The sequence below is a fragment of the Pygocentrus nattereri genome, chromosome 29 (genome assembly GCF_015220715.1).
Source record: "Pygocentrus nattereri isolate fPygNat1 chromosome 29, fPygNat1.pri, whole genome shotgun sequence".
NCBI lineage: Eukaryota > Metazoa > Chordata > Actinopteri > Characiformes > Serrasalmidae > Pygocentrus > Pygocentrus nattereri.
The window spans coordinates 7,515,956-7,530,251 of record NC_051239.1 but is presented as its reverse complement, the minus strand read 5'-3'; the positions used below and the strand labels follow the sequence as shown (position 1 = coordinate 7,530,251).

Genomic DNA, 14,296 nt, shown 5'->3' with positions numbered 1-14,296 from the left:
ATCAAATTGTAAGTCACTCTGGATAAAAGCGTCAGCCAAATGCCGTAAATGTAAATGAATGAACATACTAAAGGTTGAGGAAGTTAATATCTTTCTAAATGTGATGCTGCACTTTCATAACATGTAACTGGGACCCTGTTTAGCTACCATTACGAAAAGATAGTAAGTAAGTAAGCTTATTACTTGTTCTCATAGGTATACAAGTGATTTAAAAAAAAAGGAATACAAGTTATATTTATGGATATTGCCCACATGGTGAAAAGAATGGCATTAAAGGCAAACTGATACTCACTGTAACACGAACATGAGGTGACAGCGATCGAACTATGACCAGAGCCGGTTTATGAGAAGCCTGGCCACTTCCTATTTCCCCTGTTATATCAAAAACAGGACTGCTGAACAGTCCTCAATGAATGTGAGTGAATGAAGCTCAACTAAAAACGAAAAGTTAAAATAGCTTCTAGTCACTCGCCTCTCTTTAATTTTAGAAAGTAGAAGGATGTGTTTCACTAAAAAGGAAACCTTATCTGTATGTTTACATATTTCTGCAGTAAACTTGTTTTGGGCAGCAGGAGGCGGGCTTTACTGCTAGAGCGGGATGATTGATGGGCGAGCAGAGCAGCTCACCGGTTGTTCGCGCTAACTGATGTCATGGACGTACACAAGGTGCCGTCTTTAGCTCGAGTTTAAAAGCTCTTTAAAAAAAATCAGTGTTAATATGTTTTATGCTGTTCAGTGTTCAGGAAGCGATTGCCTTCTTTTACATTAAAAATATTTAAGCATTTATAAACTAAATTTTGCTCAAATGCTCCAGATCAACCCATTCATTTTGCACTCGCTCGGGAGCGCCCTCTAGTGTTTGAGAACCAGAAGACATTGCAGAGAGTGGGAATTCTCTCTACAAGTTCTAGAACTGCAAACAAAAAACTTTCCATTGCATGAGCAAACTACATTAGTGGTCTATTAAGACCATGACAATGGGACAGATGGAGAGAAAGATGTAGCCATTTTTGCATAATTATGACATGATATCTCATTATAATGAGTTCTTCATAATTATATACTTAATGCCTTATAAAAATGACTAATTAATTATGGAAAAGTAATTCATGATTATGAGAAGTCATAATTGAGTCATTATGATATACTAAGTCATAATTGAAAAGCCATGTCATAAATTATAAGATCATAATTATGCGATCCTAAATATAATTGTAAGATTGAAACTCATTATTACAAGACATCAAGTCATAAATATGAGATAAATAAATGGGAAAATATGGCATATGTATGAGATACTAAGCCATAATTAGGGAATTATTATAACATTATTATGACTTACTAAAAGTCTATATTTTTCCAGTGGTGCAAATGGCCTTCCGTATCATACCCTTTGGATGTCCAGGACATTCCAAATCAGATTAAAGTGGCTAAATGTAATAATCATAATAATAAATAACAACTCCTGTTATCTTGATTGTGACTTAATTATCTTGTGATAACAATCCAGAAAATGGTAACTACCTTGTGGCCTCTCCGGACTTCCATATAACATGGCTTAATGTAGTTAATACAACATAGAAACACCAAACCTATCCCACTTACCTTTTTCAGCCCTGCTGAAAAAAAAAACAAACAAAGAAACTTCACCCATAGACGTCAGCTTTGCAACTTTTTCTTGTTTGACAGTTTCTCAAATAAATGTGTAAGGAAACAAGCTGGAGTACTTATATAAGTTAATTTGTCCCCAAAGTATCGATGTTCATCTTTTTATTTGCCTTTTTGTTAGATATTACCCAAATAGCAGACAGTTTTGGGCCGATTCTGGCTTTCCTATGCAAGTCTTGGTTGACCTGATGTAGATGTTAGATGTTAGGCATATGTTAGGCATGCGTGCCACAATAGGGCCATATCCTGGACAACTTTGTACCATTTTTCCTCATGTCTACATTTGTAGGGCAATTCTGGTGTGAATATTGTGGACCAAAAATATAGTTGGTCCAGATTGGGACCGCATTTGGGCCGTAACCTGTAGTTCTACTCTCTTTACATCCAATTCTGCTGAATTGAGTGAAAGAGGCTCCACAGCTGACCTGCGCGGCGCTGTGTTCGGTGCTGACGGTCTGGACAGGTCAGTATTGCTTGTTCAATTTACAAAAATAAGCCTGTAATTCGCGGTTTAGGAGACGCGGTTCCACATGCGAGCTATGCTAGCCATGACAGTGTAACGGCACAATGCTGTGAGCACGGCTATGTATACATATGTATGTGTATATATGGCTGGCTGTCTGGCTGGCTGGCTGCTGCAGTGAGGGGAGTGGGTATGGCGGGGCAGAGATGAGACGACATCGCCCTCCGGCTTTTGCCACACGAATGTTTAAGCCGCTGCTTGAGAAGCGCTGATATAAAAATCTCTTCGGTAGTGATTTGGGCTAAAATGCTCGTGGCGTAGCTCGACGCTAACGTTCGTGTTTTGGTGACGGAGCAGTTTATTCGCAGAGGCTCGCGAAAGTGGACGGTGTCGTTCTGGATAAAGTGAAATGTTATTTGTGTGGTCTGGAAGGTGGTGGGGCAGTGGGACGGCAACCTCAGCCCACATTAACAATAGCCTAGTAAGCTCTTCGCCTGACGTCTCTGAATTTTTGCATGTATAGTTGGGAAAAAATTGTTAAAAATATATTAAAGGTTTTTTATCCCTCTTTTCCACTATCTTTGCATCAGTAGCAGAACTGATGGTGTTCAAAATCAATTAATCAGCAAAAGATTATTTTGACAAATCAGACAGAATATCAAAACATAATCTGGCCCAACCCATTCATTCCAGGCAAAATCATAGACCAAAAATTCAGCTGGTCATCAGGAGGGCAGCCATGCCAGACATACAAGAATAAATCACCTGTTTCTTTTTTTCATTTTAACATTTCATTTAAACATTAACGTATTTGGGAATCTATGTCTGTGTGTGTCTGCCCTGTGATCTACTGGTGGCCTATCCAGTGTGTTTCCTGCCTTCCACCAAGTGACCACTAGGATAGGCTCCAGCACCTCCTGTGACCCAGAAGGATAAGCGGTTTAGAAGATGGTGACGGAGCAGTTTATTCGCAGAGGCTCGCGAAAGTGGACGGTGTCGTTCTGGATAAAGTGAAATGTTATTTACCGTGAAGCTGTGAATCGGCCTAATAACTGTTTGAACCGTTGTCTGCATCTCTGTAGGAAGACCTGGTAACGAACCGCGCGCATACGATACTAACTAATCACGACGCGACTGGGCCTGTTTAGCTAGCTTGGCAAGCCACCTAAGGTAGCTAACCTAGCTACCTGTCACACCCACAGGAGCTTTTATGGCATCCCGTTGTAAATCTATGGGCATCAATATGGATTTTTTCCTCTCTTTGTCTCTATAAAAGCTTCCACACTTCTGAGACTTTTTGTGGAATTGCCCAAATGTCTTATGCTGAAGTATTAAGATTTCCCTTCATTTGAACCCAGACACCTCCATCAGACTGACAGGTACCGCGTGATTCGTCACTCCACAGAATATGTTTCCAACTGCTCCAGAGTCCAGTGCTATTGTTGCTTCCAGAGGCAGAAGACCTCTCCAGTAGGTGACTCCACAGAGGCACTGTGCGCTTCAGCAGTTAACAGCCCCATTCTGTGAGTTTGTGTGGTCTACTGATTCATGGCTAAGCTGTTGTTGCTCCTGGATACTTCCATTTTACAATAATAGCACTTACGGTTGAGCAGGGCAGACCTAGCAGGACAGAAATTTCTTGTGGCATTGAGTGACAGTGCCATGTTTAATAGCTCTGAGCTCATCAGGATGACCCGTGTTTGCCTATCGAGACTGCAAGGCAGTGTGCTAAATTTTATCCAGCTGTTGGCAATGGGTGTGGCTGGACTCAATAATTAGGAGGGATGTCCCAATATTTTTGTCCACATGGTGTCTGTAATTTCATATTAATGAAATTTAATTTCACATCTCTTTAATGTAAGCACAGATATTAAAATGTCTTTTTTTTTTTTTCTAGTAATAATGAATATTACAAATCTTCAATATGAAAAAGCTATTAATTGATAAACTATAACTGGTCAAATTGGTTTTCTGACTCATTATAAATTAAGTTTTAGACTTTAGACTTACTAGTCAGAACTTGTTCAGTTTGTGCTAATTTTTAGAAGAGAATACACCTCCGCACAGGATCCGCATCCTGATACACCACCCAAATAGAACCTGCTCTGTGAGGGTCCATAGGGGTCCTGACCACTGAAGAACAAGGTAAAAGGGGGCTAACAAAGCATCAGAGAAACAGATGGGCTACAGTCTGTAACTGTAGAACTACAAAGTGCAGCTATACAGTAAGTGGAGCTGATAAAACGGACAATGAGTGGTGAAACAAGGAGGTGCTCATAATGTTATGCCTGCTTGTAATTAAAGATATGTTCAGATATTGATGATATTGAAATTTCAATGTAAATTAGTGATAACACGTTACGGATATGTCGTCCTGGCAAAATGACTAAAAAAGGCTTTGTCACTTGATATTATGACGAGTAAAAACTGCATAGCTGATATCTGGAATTATAGTTTTTACAAGGAGGAACCACATTACAGTAACATTACATTTACTAGTAAAGACAGAGTTGTGGCTTGTATCACTGGTGTCATTTTAGGCTAAAATAGCTTGCTATGCTATTGTTATTGATTGCCAACGGCTTTGTCCCCAATGGCTGTGCTTGCTAGAAAAAGCAGCACCAGCAAAACCAGTGTTTTGGATTCTGGTATGACGATGCTGACCAGCTAAACCAGCACTAGACCAGCGTATACCATGGAATTTGTGCTGGTCTAAGCTGTGCTGGTCTGACACTTCAAGGGTTCTTAATAATGGCAATTATTTTGTTTAGAACCATGGGTTCTACATGAGTGAGGCAAGTTTATTTATATAGCATGTTTCATACTCTGCAGTCATTCACAGTGCTTTACAAATGAGTATCAGGTTGTCACTAATACCATGATATTAGTAAATGAGTAATCCACTGATTATTTGTGAGCTTTTAAATGATCGTACTATAAAGATAAGCAGGCCTTTATGAAGAGTTTGTTAAAAATACATAACAAATATTACTTGGCAAGGAAATTGATATAAATGTCCGTCACACTGTAAGAGAGAATATGAGCAAATAATGTGCAGGACAGTCTTGCAGATTCACGGTTGATCTTTGGTTCATCAATAAGGTGAATAAATTCAATCATTTATTTAAATGAAGCAATCAAGTGATTGTTACAGCTCTGGTTATTACTACTGATGTAAGACTTAGGTTTTATTTAAATTAGTTATTTATATTATAATTGTCATAATTATCTCTTATTTTGGGACGTGGAAAAATGTAGAAGGTATATAAGAAAAAACAGCAAGAAAAAAAATCTTACAGAGGTTATAACGCCTTGACTTTCTGTCTTTCAGATGGAACTGCTGGCATGCAGTATGACTGGGTTAAGGTATATCCAAATTCGTGTCAACGGATGTATTAATACACGTTCCTGTTGTTCTCTGGTTGTAGGAATGCCTTGAGTATGCAGCGCTGTGAAGCAACCGTATTGTTATTCTTTTTGCTGATGCCATTCGAGGCTTCAGCATTCGAAGGTTGGTGTTGGCATTTTTGAAATAATCAGGGCTGGAAGTAAATGTGCCTTTGTACTTGCCACATTTTATGTTGAATTTATTTCTCCTAATGTGTTAGTCAGCAAATAAGCAGTAACTGTGCATTAAATGTGCAGTGTGTTCTCTGTAGACGGATGTTCTGTCTCGCTTAGAAAATCATCAAAACAGGTGATTTGGCCAGGAGAGCCATAACTAGTTTCCATGCTGCCCTGCTGTGTCCTGCTTAGTAGAATAAACTGCTAATCAAAGTGTATTAAAAAGTAATCTAACTGTTCAGTAGGCCACAGTATTAAATGTCAGGAAAGATTTTCCATCCGCCTCGTTTATGCAAATTGTGAAAATGAGCCTAAATATCTCAAAACAAAAGTCAGTTTATTGGTAATTGTGAAATGTGAAAAACAGATGGAAACTGAGTTTTTAAGTAAGTGCTGATATAAGGGGAACAAAAGTCATGTTTTTGGCACTGTATGCTATCAGAGCTGTTTACTCTGGCGGAAATGCCGAGGGTCTGGAAGGTGGTGGGGCAGTGGGACGGCAACCTCAGCCCACATTAAATAGCCTAGTAAGCTCTTCGCCTGACGTCTCTGAATTTTTGCATGTATAGTTGGGAAAAATTTTTAAGTATATTAAAGGTTTTTTATCCCTCTTTTCCACTATCTTTGCATCAGTAGCAGAACTGATGGCCAGTGTTCAAAATCAATTAATCAGCAAAAGATTATTTTGACAAATCAGACAGAATATCAAAACATAATCTGGCCCAACCCATTCATTCCAGGCAAAATCATAGACCAAAAATTCAGCTGGTCATCAGGAGGGCAGCCATACCAGACATACAAGAATAAATCACCTGTTTCTTTTTTTCATTTTAACATTTCATTTAAACATTAACGTATTTGGGAATCTATGTCTGTGTGTGTCTGCCCTGTGATCTACTGGTGGCCTATCCAGTGTGTTTCCTGCCTTCCACCAAGTGACCACTAGGATAGGCTCCAGCACCTCCTGTGACCCAGAAGGATAAGCGGTTTAGAAGATGAATTAATGAATGAACATATTTGGGAGCAATGAAAGGCTTGATACGTTTTAGGAAAATAAATCTGTAATGGAGGTCAGCAGGGGAGGCATACAGAGATGAAACGATCATCTGGCCAGAATTGACGGGCACACCTATTATATGCACCAACACAGTGTAAACATGTAAAAATCTATGTAAAATGCATTATGATGTATTGCTTTGAAGGGAATCTTATGGTGATTTAAAACACTGCAATGTATTGGAATCTGTTATCATGATATTTAATAAAATGTCACATTTGTATACTTACTATATTTTCCAAAATAATTTTAAAAAATTAACCTGCTGTTTAAATTTATGTTCCAGTTTCAACACTTGATTACTGCTACAAGGAAGATGACTGCAGTAAGTCAGTACACATTCTGGTGTTTAGATTTCTTCAGTTTCCAGCCCATCCAGCGCAGTCTCAGTTTTGTCTTCTCAACAGATCCGTACAAGTGGGGGAAAATCTTTTCCTCCTGCGTACCCAACGAAACCAAACTGCACTCACCCATTGACCTCGGAGATGGAGCAGTGAAGACTGATTCTGTTCTGGAGCTTCATGGCTTTGGTAATCCACGGGCCTCCTGGACTGTGGCTAACATCCGGGATACGGGTATGATGCACCATATCTTCATGCACTTTGGTCAAGGTTTAACCTATAAGAGACGGTAACGTGCATCTGAAGCAGTTCAGCTACATTAAATTTGGAATATATAGTTATATTAGTGAACCTTTGCATAGGTAATCATGGTTAATCGCATTTGTCTTATGTGTTTAAAATGTATTTCTTTCAGTAATTCAATAACGTGATTTTCATCATGATGTGAACATAGAACATGGAAAAAGTACAAGAACACAGTGACCATGACATCCTCTATGATTGTAGTCCTCTCATTCTCATACAGCTACATTAAGGGAAACTGGTTTTCAGCTTTACTGACTTTTTTTTTTTTTTTTTATTTTGGTGGTCATTGATAAATTCATGGTTTTTCCACAAACACTGTCCAGTGTCTTCCACACTCTTCAGTGGAAGACACCTGCTGAAGGTGTCTTCCACTGTTAATGTTATTGATATTACCAAAATTGCCAGCAATAGTGCTGTTTTGCTTGTAAATGGTGCTTCAGATTTAGTGGATTTCACTGATAATCATGGCATGGCAGTAGCTGATTTAATAATTTATCATGTTATTTTGTCATTAACTTGTTAACTTTGCCTCCATTTATACCTCTTGTGGACACGGATCATGTTCTCAATGATGTACTATGACCCCACAATTTAGACGATCCAGCGACATTCTGGGGGGAAAAAATGTTTGCGTAGGGCCAAAACATATGAGGTTTGTAATGGGAACGATAACCTTAATTTTGTCATTCATTTTTTTTTCTTAAAAAAAAAATCCAGAGTTCCTTAATAAAGGCATAACGACACGGCTTCAGGGGGCTCTTTAAAAAGCATAATTATTTGTTGTGTTTAGTTGTTGTGGAGTTTGCTACAGGTATGGCCATATCTGGAGACTGGTTACAACATAAGTATCGGCTTGTGGAGATGAGGTTCCACTGGGGATCCAAAACCACCAATGGATCAGAACACACGCTGAACAAGCGCAGGTTCCCTATGGAGGTAACACACTGAAACATTCACTCACACACTGCTGTTGACTTTATCAGGATTCCATATTCATTTCAATTCATTGATTCCATCTGATAATGTGTTTTGTTATTAGATGCAGTTCGTGGGTGTTGCTCCTGGGTTCGTGGACGTGGAGGCAGCTTCACATCACCAGGCGGGCCTGGCTATGATGGGAGTCTTCATTGATGTAACTTCAAGATCTTGCTCGCCTGTCATTTTTTACACGTTCACTGTCAAAACAGACTTTCTAACCGTGTTTTGTGTGAGCAAGTAGGGATTGGCGATATAATCTTCTTTTCACTCTAATCAAGAGTGATCGCATCAAGTGTTTTGTTGTCCGATTTACCTTAAAGAAGGATTTTTCAAACTTTCTGCATAACGTGGTCACTAAGATGTTAATAAAGTCAATGAGAATGATTCGTTGTGAAATGGTGCTACATAGAGAAACCAACCTACCAGAAGAAACATATAAACTGTTTTATTGACAGTGGTAGTGATAGGAACCAGGGGGTACAACGTTTACAATGCAAATGTAGCAATTTTATTTACTACACAAAACAACCTGCATCTACCTGTGTATTATATAAAAAATGTGTCTCTGCATCAGGCAGCGTATTCATAACCATTTGAGAGAGCTTTTAAAGGCATTAAACTCTTCAGACGTCTGGTTCCCATCACCACCACTATGAACAATTCAGAGTGTGTAATTTTCTCTAATGCAGCATTTCACATCAAACCGCTCTGACTGATGTTTACATCTTTACCATTTATGCAGAAATGTTGACGGACAGGTTGAGTTTACCTTTAAGGGCTTATGTTGCTTGATTTAAATACCTTCAATATATTTGCAAAAGGCGAAAATACTTTTGAGCTGTTTTTAAAGCGAAAAAAAGTGAATGTTTTGCAGAATGTCTGCAACTGCAGATGTGTTCTGTCCATAGATCGGCACTGAAGAGAATGTACCTTTTAAGGTCATATCTGATGCGGTCACCAAGGTGCCATATCCAGGTAATTTAAACATGGTATATGTTCACTTTCATTCTATGTTCTTCTCTCACCATCCATTTATTTTATTATGGTTTCCAGGAGATTCGGTGAAAGTCACTCCAGCAGCCTTGTTCATGCCTGGTAGAGATTCAAGGTTCTATCGCTACCAGGGAGGCCAAACCACTCCACCCTGCCTCCAGAATGTGGAGTGGATTGTGTTTGAGAAGCCTATTTTGATCTCCAGTGATCAGGTGAGAGCAAACACTATATAATATGCACTATATAAGATTTTTTTTTTGTATAATATGGCACTCATGCACTGCAGCGAGTTGCCCTATACAACCTAAAATAATCATTTAAAATCTGAGGGATCGAGTCCGTTTTGGCAGGAGTTTGCCGGTCCACATCACACATCTTTACATGTGAATATCAGCTTTAAAAAAGAATTTTGAGGTCTCAAATGCAGAATCAACGTTATACTCATGAATATATTATAGCAATAGTAGATAATTCACTTACATCATTGGAAGACACCTGCTTCATCTTTGTAATCATCTGATTCATCCAGTTAGGGGTAGACCTTGGTGTGTAGCTTAAAGGAAGTGGTCACCAACCCTGGTCCTGGAGATCTGCCTTCCTAAGGAATCTATTTCAGTCACAATCTGCTACACCTGCTCCATCTAATTACTTTGCTTTAGAATATTTTGGCTTGACCAGATGCATTACTGTTAGGCAGCATGTTAGATGCATGTATGCCTACATTGTACCTACACTTACTTTATCATTTACCCCTACTGTTATCAGACTGAGGAATGTGAAAGGCAATGGGGTATGTCAAAAAATTCTAATGTACACATTAGCTGTTCACACAAGTACTTTCTTGAGATGGATGAAACAAACAGCTGCATTTGTTGTCCTTTCTTCAATTTCCAGCTGTTTAGCAACACAGCCTCACTGAAACAGCTAAAACCAAGTCTTTGTGTTTTCTCCTACAAATTACATCCTTATGAGTGTTGTTGATTTTTAGTAAACTTAAGGAAAAATATGATATTTTATCGATTTATCGATTTTACTGCATAATTTCTCAGTTTAGCATATTGGGAGGGGGGATTTGACTGGAGTGCCAAGACTTTTGTATGCCGCTGGAAATACTGCTATGAGAGCGACTGATTTTTACATGATTTTTTTTTTTTTACTGGCTTATATGTGCATCATGGCTAGGTGCCCTTCTTACTTTTACAATTACAGACTCAGACTTAGATAATTAGTGTGGGCCCTCCTCTAATCCATTTATCGTTGGTCAATTTCTGAACACAGGACTGCTGTTGCCCAGATATGTCATTATAGCAGAATCCTTTGCAGAATTGTACAAAGGTTTATACAAAATCTCTGATACTTGTTCTGAGGACATACGACTCGAAACATTCTTGAAAGACATACATTTGACAACAAACAGAATCAATGGCCAAGGAATTAGATGAACCAATAGAGGAATGGGAAGTTAAGCAGATCGTGAATACAAGCGGCCGGAATGAGTTTCCTCCGCAGGGCGCCTGGACTCTCCCTTAGAGATAGGGTGAGAAGTTCGGTCATCCGGGAGGGACTCGGAGTAGAGCCGCTGCTTCTCCATGTCAAGAGGAGCCAGCTGAGGTGGTTCGGGCATCTGGTTAGGATGCCTCCTGGACGCCTCCCTCAGGAGGTGTCACAGGCAAGTCCACCTGGGAGGACACCCCGGGGAAGACCCAGGACACGCTGGCGTGACTATGTCACCCAGCTGGCCCGGGAGCGCCTCGGAATCCACCCGGGGGAGCTAGTGGAAGTGGCTGGGGAAAGGGAGGTCTGGGCCTCATTGCTTAGGATGCTGCCCCCCGCAACCCGAACCCCAGAGAAGCAGAAGATGATGGATGGATGGATCTCAAATCAGAAAAATAACAAAAGCCCAGGACCAGATGGATTTATCAATGAATTTTACAGAACCTTTTAAAGATACTTTATCTCCTCTGTTATTAAAAGCATATCAATACTGAATGCCAATCCTGTAGGCCTGTCACTACTGAATGCAGATTTGCATATTTAACATCAGTCTTAGCTAGACGTGTCAGTAAGATTGTTACCCAAATTATCCATCCTTTTCAGAGATAACATCAGAAGATTACTTAATATAACGTTAACGTTAATATAACGTTAATATAAAGATAAAGAAAAAGAAGCAATAATTATATCATTAGATGCTGAAAAGGCCTTTGATCGTGCATCGTGGCAATCTTTGTTTCAAACACTAAAACAGTTTAAATTTGGCCGTAACTTCATAAATTGGATACAAACACTCTATTCAGATCCTCAGGCCGCTGCAGGGTTATAACTGTCTTTATTAAGAGATGGAGCCCTGTTAGAAAGCTACTAATGCAGAAAGAAATTTGTCTAATTATTTATTTTTTAGACAATCATGTTCTGCTCTCATCATTTTCATGTATTTTTTTTTTTTGTGTTATTGGTTACTTTTATCCCCTTTGTTGCTTATTTGTGAAGAATGTATATTTACAGCTGGTATTCGTTTATTTTCTTCCCCTTTTTCTTTCATGCAAACATTGTAACACTGTTAAAAAAAATAAATGAGAATAAACTGAGTTTAAAAAAAATGTTCAAGTAATTATGCCATTTCAAGTGGTTTGTTTATCCTGAAATGTTTACACAATGTAAAAAGTAGCTTACATTTATAGACAGTGTAAAAGTCATACACTCACAGCCACTTGTTAACACAAATAGCTAATCAGCCAATCACAGGGCTGCAACTCAATGCATTTAGGTATGTAGAGGTGGTCAAGACAACTTGCTGAAGTGCAGACGGAGCATCAGAACGGGGAAGAAAGGGGATTTAAGGGACTTTGAACGTGGCGTGGTTGTTGGTGCCAGACGGGCTGGTCTGAGTATTTCAGAAACTGCTGATCTACTGGGATTTTCACGCACAACCACCTCTAGGGTTTACAGAGAACGGTCCGAAAAAGAGGAAACATCCAGAGAGCGGTCAGTTGTGTGGACGAAAATGCCTTGTTGATGTGAGAGGTCAGAGGAGAATGGGCTGACTGGTTCCAGATGATAGAAAAGCAGCAGTAACTCAAATAACCAACCAGAATCTCTGAGAAACGTTTCCAACACCTTGTTGAAAGTATGACACAAAGAATTAAGGCAGTTCTGAAGGCAAAAGGGGGTCCAACCTTTTACTAGCAATTTATTGTACCTAATAAAGTGGTCAGTGAGTGTATATGGTTTTACATTTACAATGATATTATGTAGAGTCATAGCAAACACCACACAGACTCCATTTTACAGTTTTTCTCTCTCTCTTTTTCAGTATTTGAGGTTTGCCACTCATCTGTATTATTCTGATAAAAACAGCCCTGAGAAGAAATTGCTAGTGGAGAACTATCGTCCCATCCAGTCCAGGTCCAAGCACCAAATTTTTGTCTCTGCTGCTGTAAAAGTCCACTCAGCGAGAGGAGCCACCCAGAGCCAGCATGCAGTCTTCGTCCCCCTCCTCATCCTCCCCTGCCTGCTGCAATTTAGCTTCAGGGTGGCTTAAACACAAACAAGGAAAAGGTATTATAGGAGCATTACCGATAGAGCCACCGACGCCTTATGTGTATGCATTAAACATTTATGCTGAATTAACTCTACATCTCTTCTGTTACTGTGAGTGTAAGGCAGTACAGCCTGCTTGATAACTAAACAATACGGGAATGTAGCTCTAATACATTTTAACATATTATAGGGTGAAAATATACATTGACCAAAGATAACTGACTAAGGACTGTCTAAAGTAGATATAACCTGTGTGAATTGTTCATGGCCCTGTAGATTTAAACTGCTCCAATTTAAGAAATAAATAACCAGGCAGGTTTTAGAATGGTGCACGGACCCATCTGGATAAGAAATGTCATGACCTGTTATAGAAGTACCTTATTTTTTGCCTGATTTTTTCCGCCTGAACACTCTAAACCTGTACAGTTTTGAATTGGTTCCTCTATTAAGCTCAGTAGTTGTGAAGGCAGTAGAACTGATGTATTGTTAGAAGTATGGTGGTGTTCAGCTTACATTAAAGCCTGTCTGTCTTATACCTATCGAAGTGGTACTAGTTTCAGTTTATCATAACAGTTCTGCTGTGTAGAAAGTTCAGTGTTTTCATTTGAGGTTTTGTTGTTTTATGTTACATTTTAACATCATAGCGGATTGTTAAAATATAAGTTTTTCCTTGGCCAGAAATTTATTTATTTGTAGAGTAGAATTCATATAAGTGACATGTTTGCTGTGTTAAAATGCCTAAATGTTGTTTCCACTGGACATCATATCTTTTTTTTCTTCAGCCAGAACAGTTACACCAACCATCATTTACACAGTTATGTGATGCTGCTAAATTTACTGTACATGCAGGTAGTTTGCGCCGCTCAGGACTGTAACCTTTCGCACCCGCCACATTCTTAAACATTATGCAGTGTCTTATTACAGGCCATTGTGGTCTATGGTCATTAGGCTGTGAGTCAGATAATGAGCATATATTGTATTGAGGATTAGGGCGATAAACTTCTGTGTATGCCATGTCACGGTCTTGTATGTTGTCCTGTGGATATGAGAGAATGTTGTTTTGTTCCATTGTAGCTTTCAGTGACAATAAAGTTCCCTTTATTCTGCAATGGATCTTGCTTTGCGTCTGTGCAGCAGCTTTATTGAGTAAATTGAACTCTAAGAAGGCCTCTGTAGTCGCCCTAGTGAAAAAGAAAAACACCCCAAACTCATTTTTAAATTAACTGCGTGTCACGATTGAGCGTTGTGTACAGTCATCTCTACAGCAGGGAAGCCAATACTAATACACCAGATTATCTTCAAGGCTTTCTTGTGTTACAGATGTTGCATGGCTGTAATGATGAGTTGATTTGTGAAGGGGAACTCCAGTGATTTTTCCGAAATTCT

General features: G+C 39.2%; 1 protein-coding gene across 1 annotated transcript; it reads left to right on the top strand.

The window, feature by feature from the left end:
• The first annotated feature begins 3,498 nt into the window (after positions 1-3,498).
• Positions 3,499-14,019, top strand: LOC108441900 (carbonic anhydrase 2-like). Its single transcript, XM_017721664.2, has 9 exons — positions 3,499-3,654; positions 5,560-5,642; positions 7,039-7,077; positions 7,160-7,327; positions 8,190-8,335; positions 8,439-8,531; positions 9,286-9,352; positions 9,431-9,582; positions 12,684-14,019. Exons 2-9 carry the CDS (start codon positions 5,573-5,575, stop codon positions 12,909-12,911), a joined length of 963 nt encoding a protein of 320 aa, XP_017577153.1. The 5' UTR covers positions 3,499-3,654; positions 5,560-5,572; the 3' UTR covers positions 12,912-14,019.
• The last annotated feature ends 277 nt before the right edge of the window (positions 14,020-14,296 follow it).

Coding starts and splice junctions, on each gene's coding strand:
- LOC108441900 (XM_017721664.2), top strand. CDS start 5,573: ATGCAGCGCTGTGAAGCAACCGTATTGTTATTCTTTTTGCTGATGCCA. Junction 7,078..7,159: donor CTACAAGGAAGATGACTGCA/GTAAGTCAGTAC, acceptor TCTTCTCAACAG/ATCCGTACAAGTGGGGGAAA. Junction 7,328..8,189: donor GGCTAACATCCGGGATACGG/GTATGATGCACC, acceptor TGTTGTGTTTAG/TTGTTGTGGAGTTTGCTACA.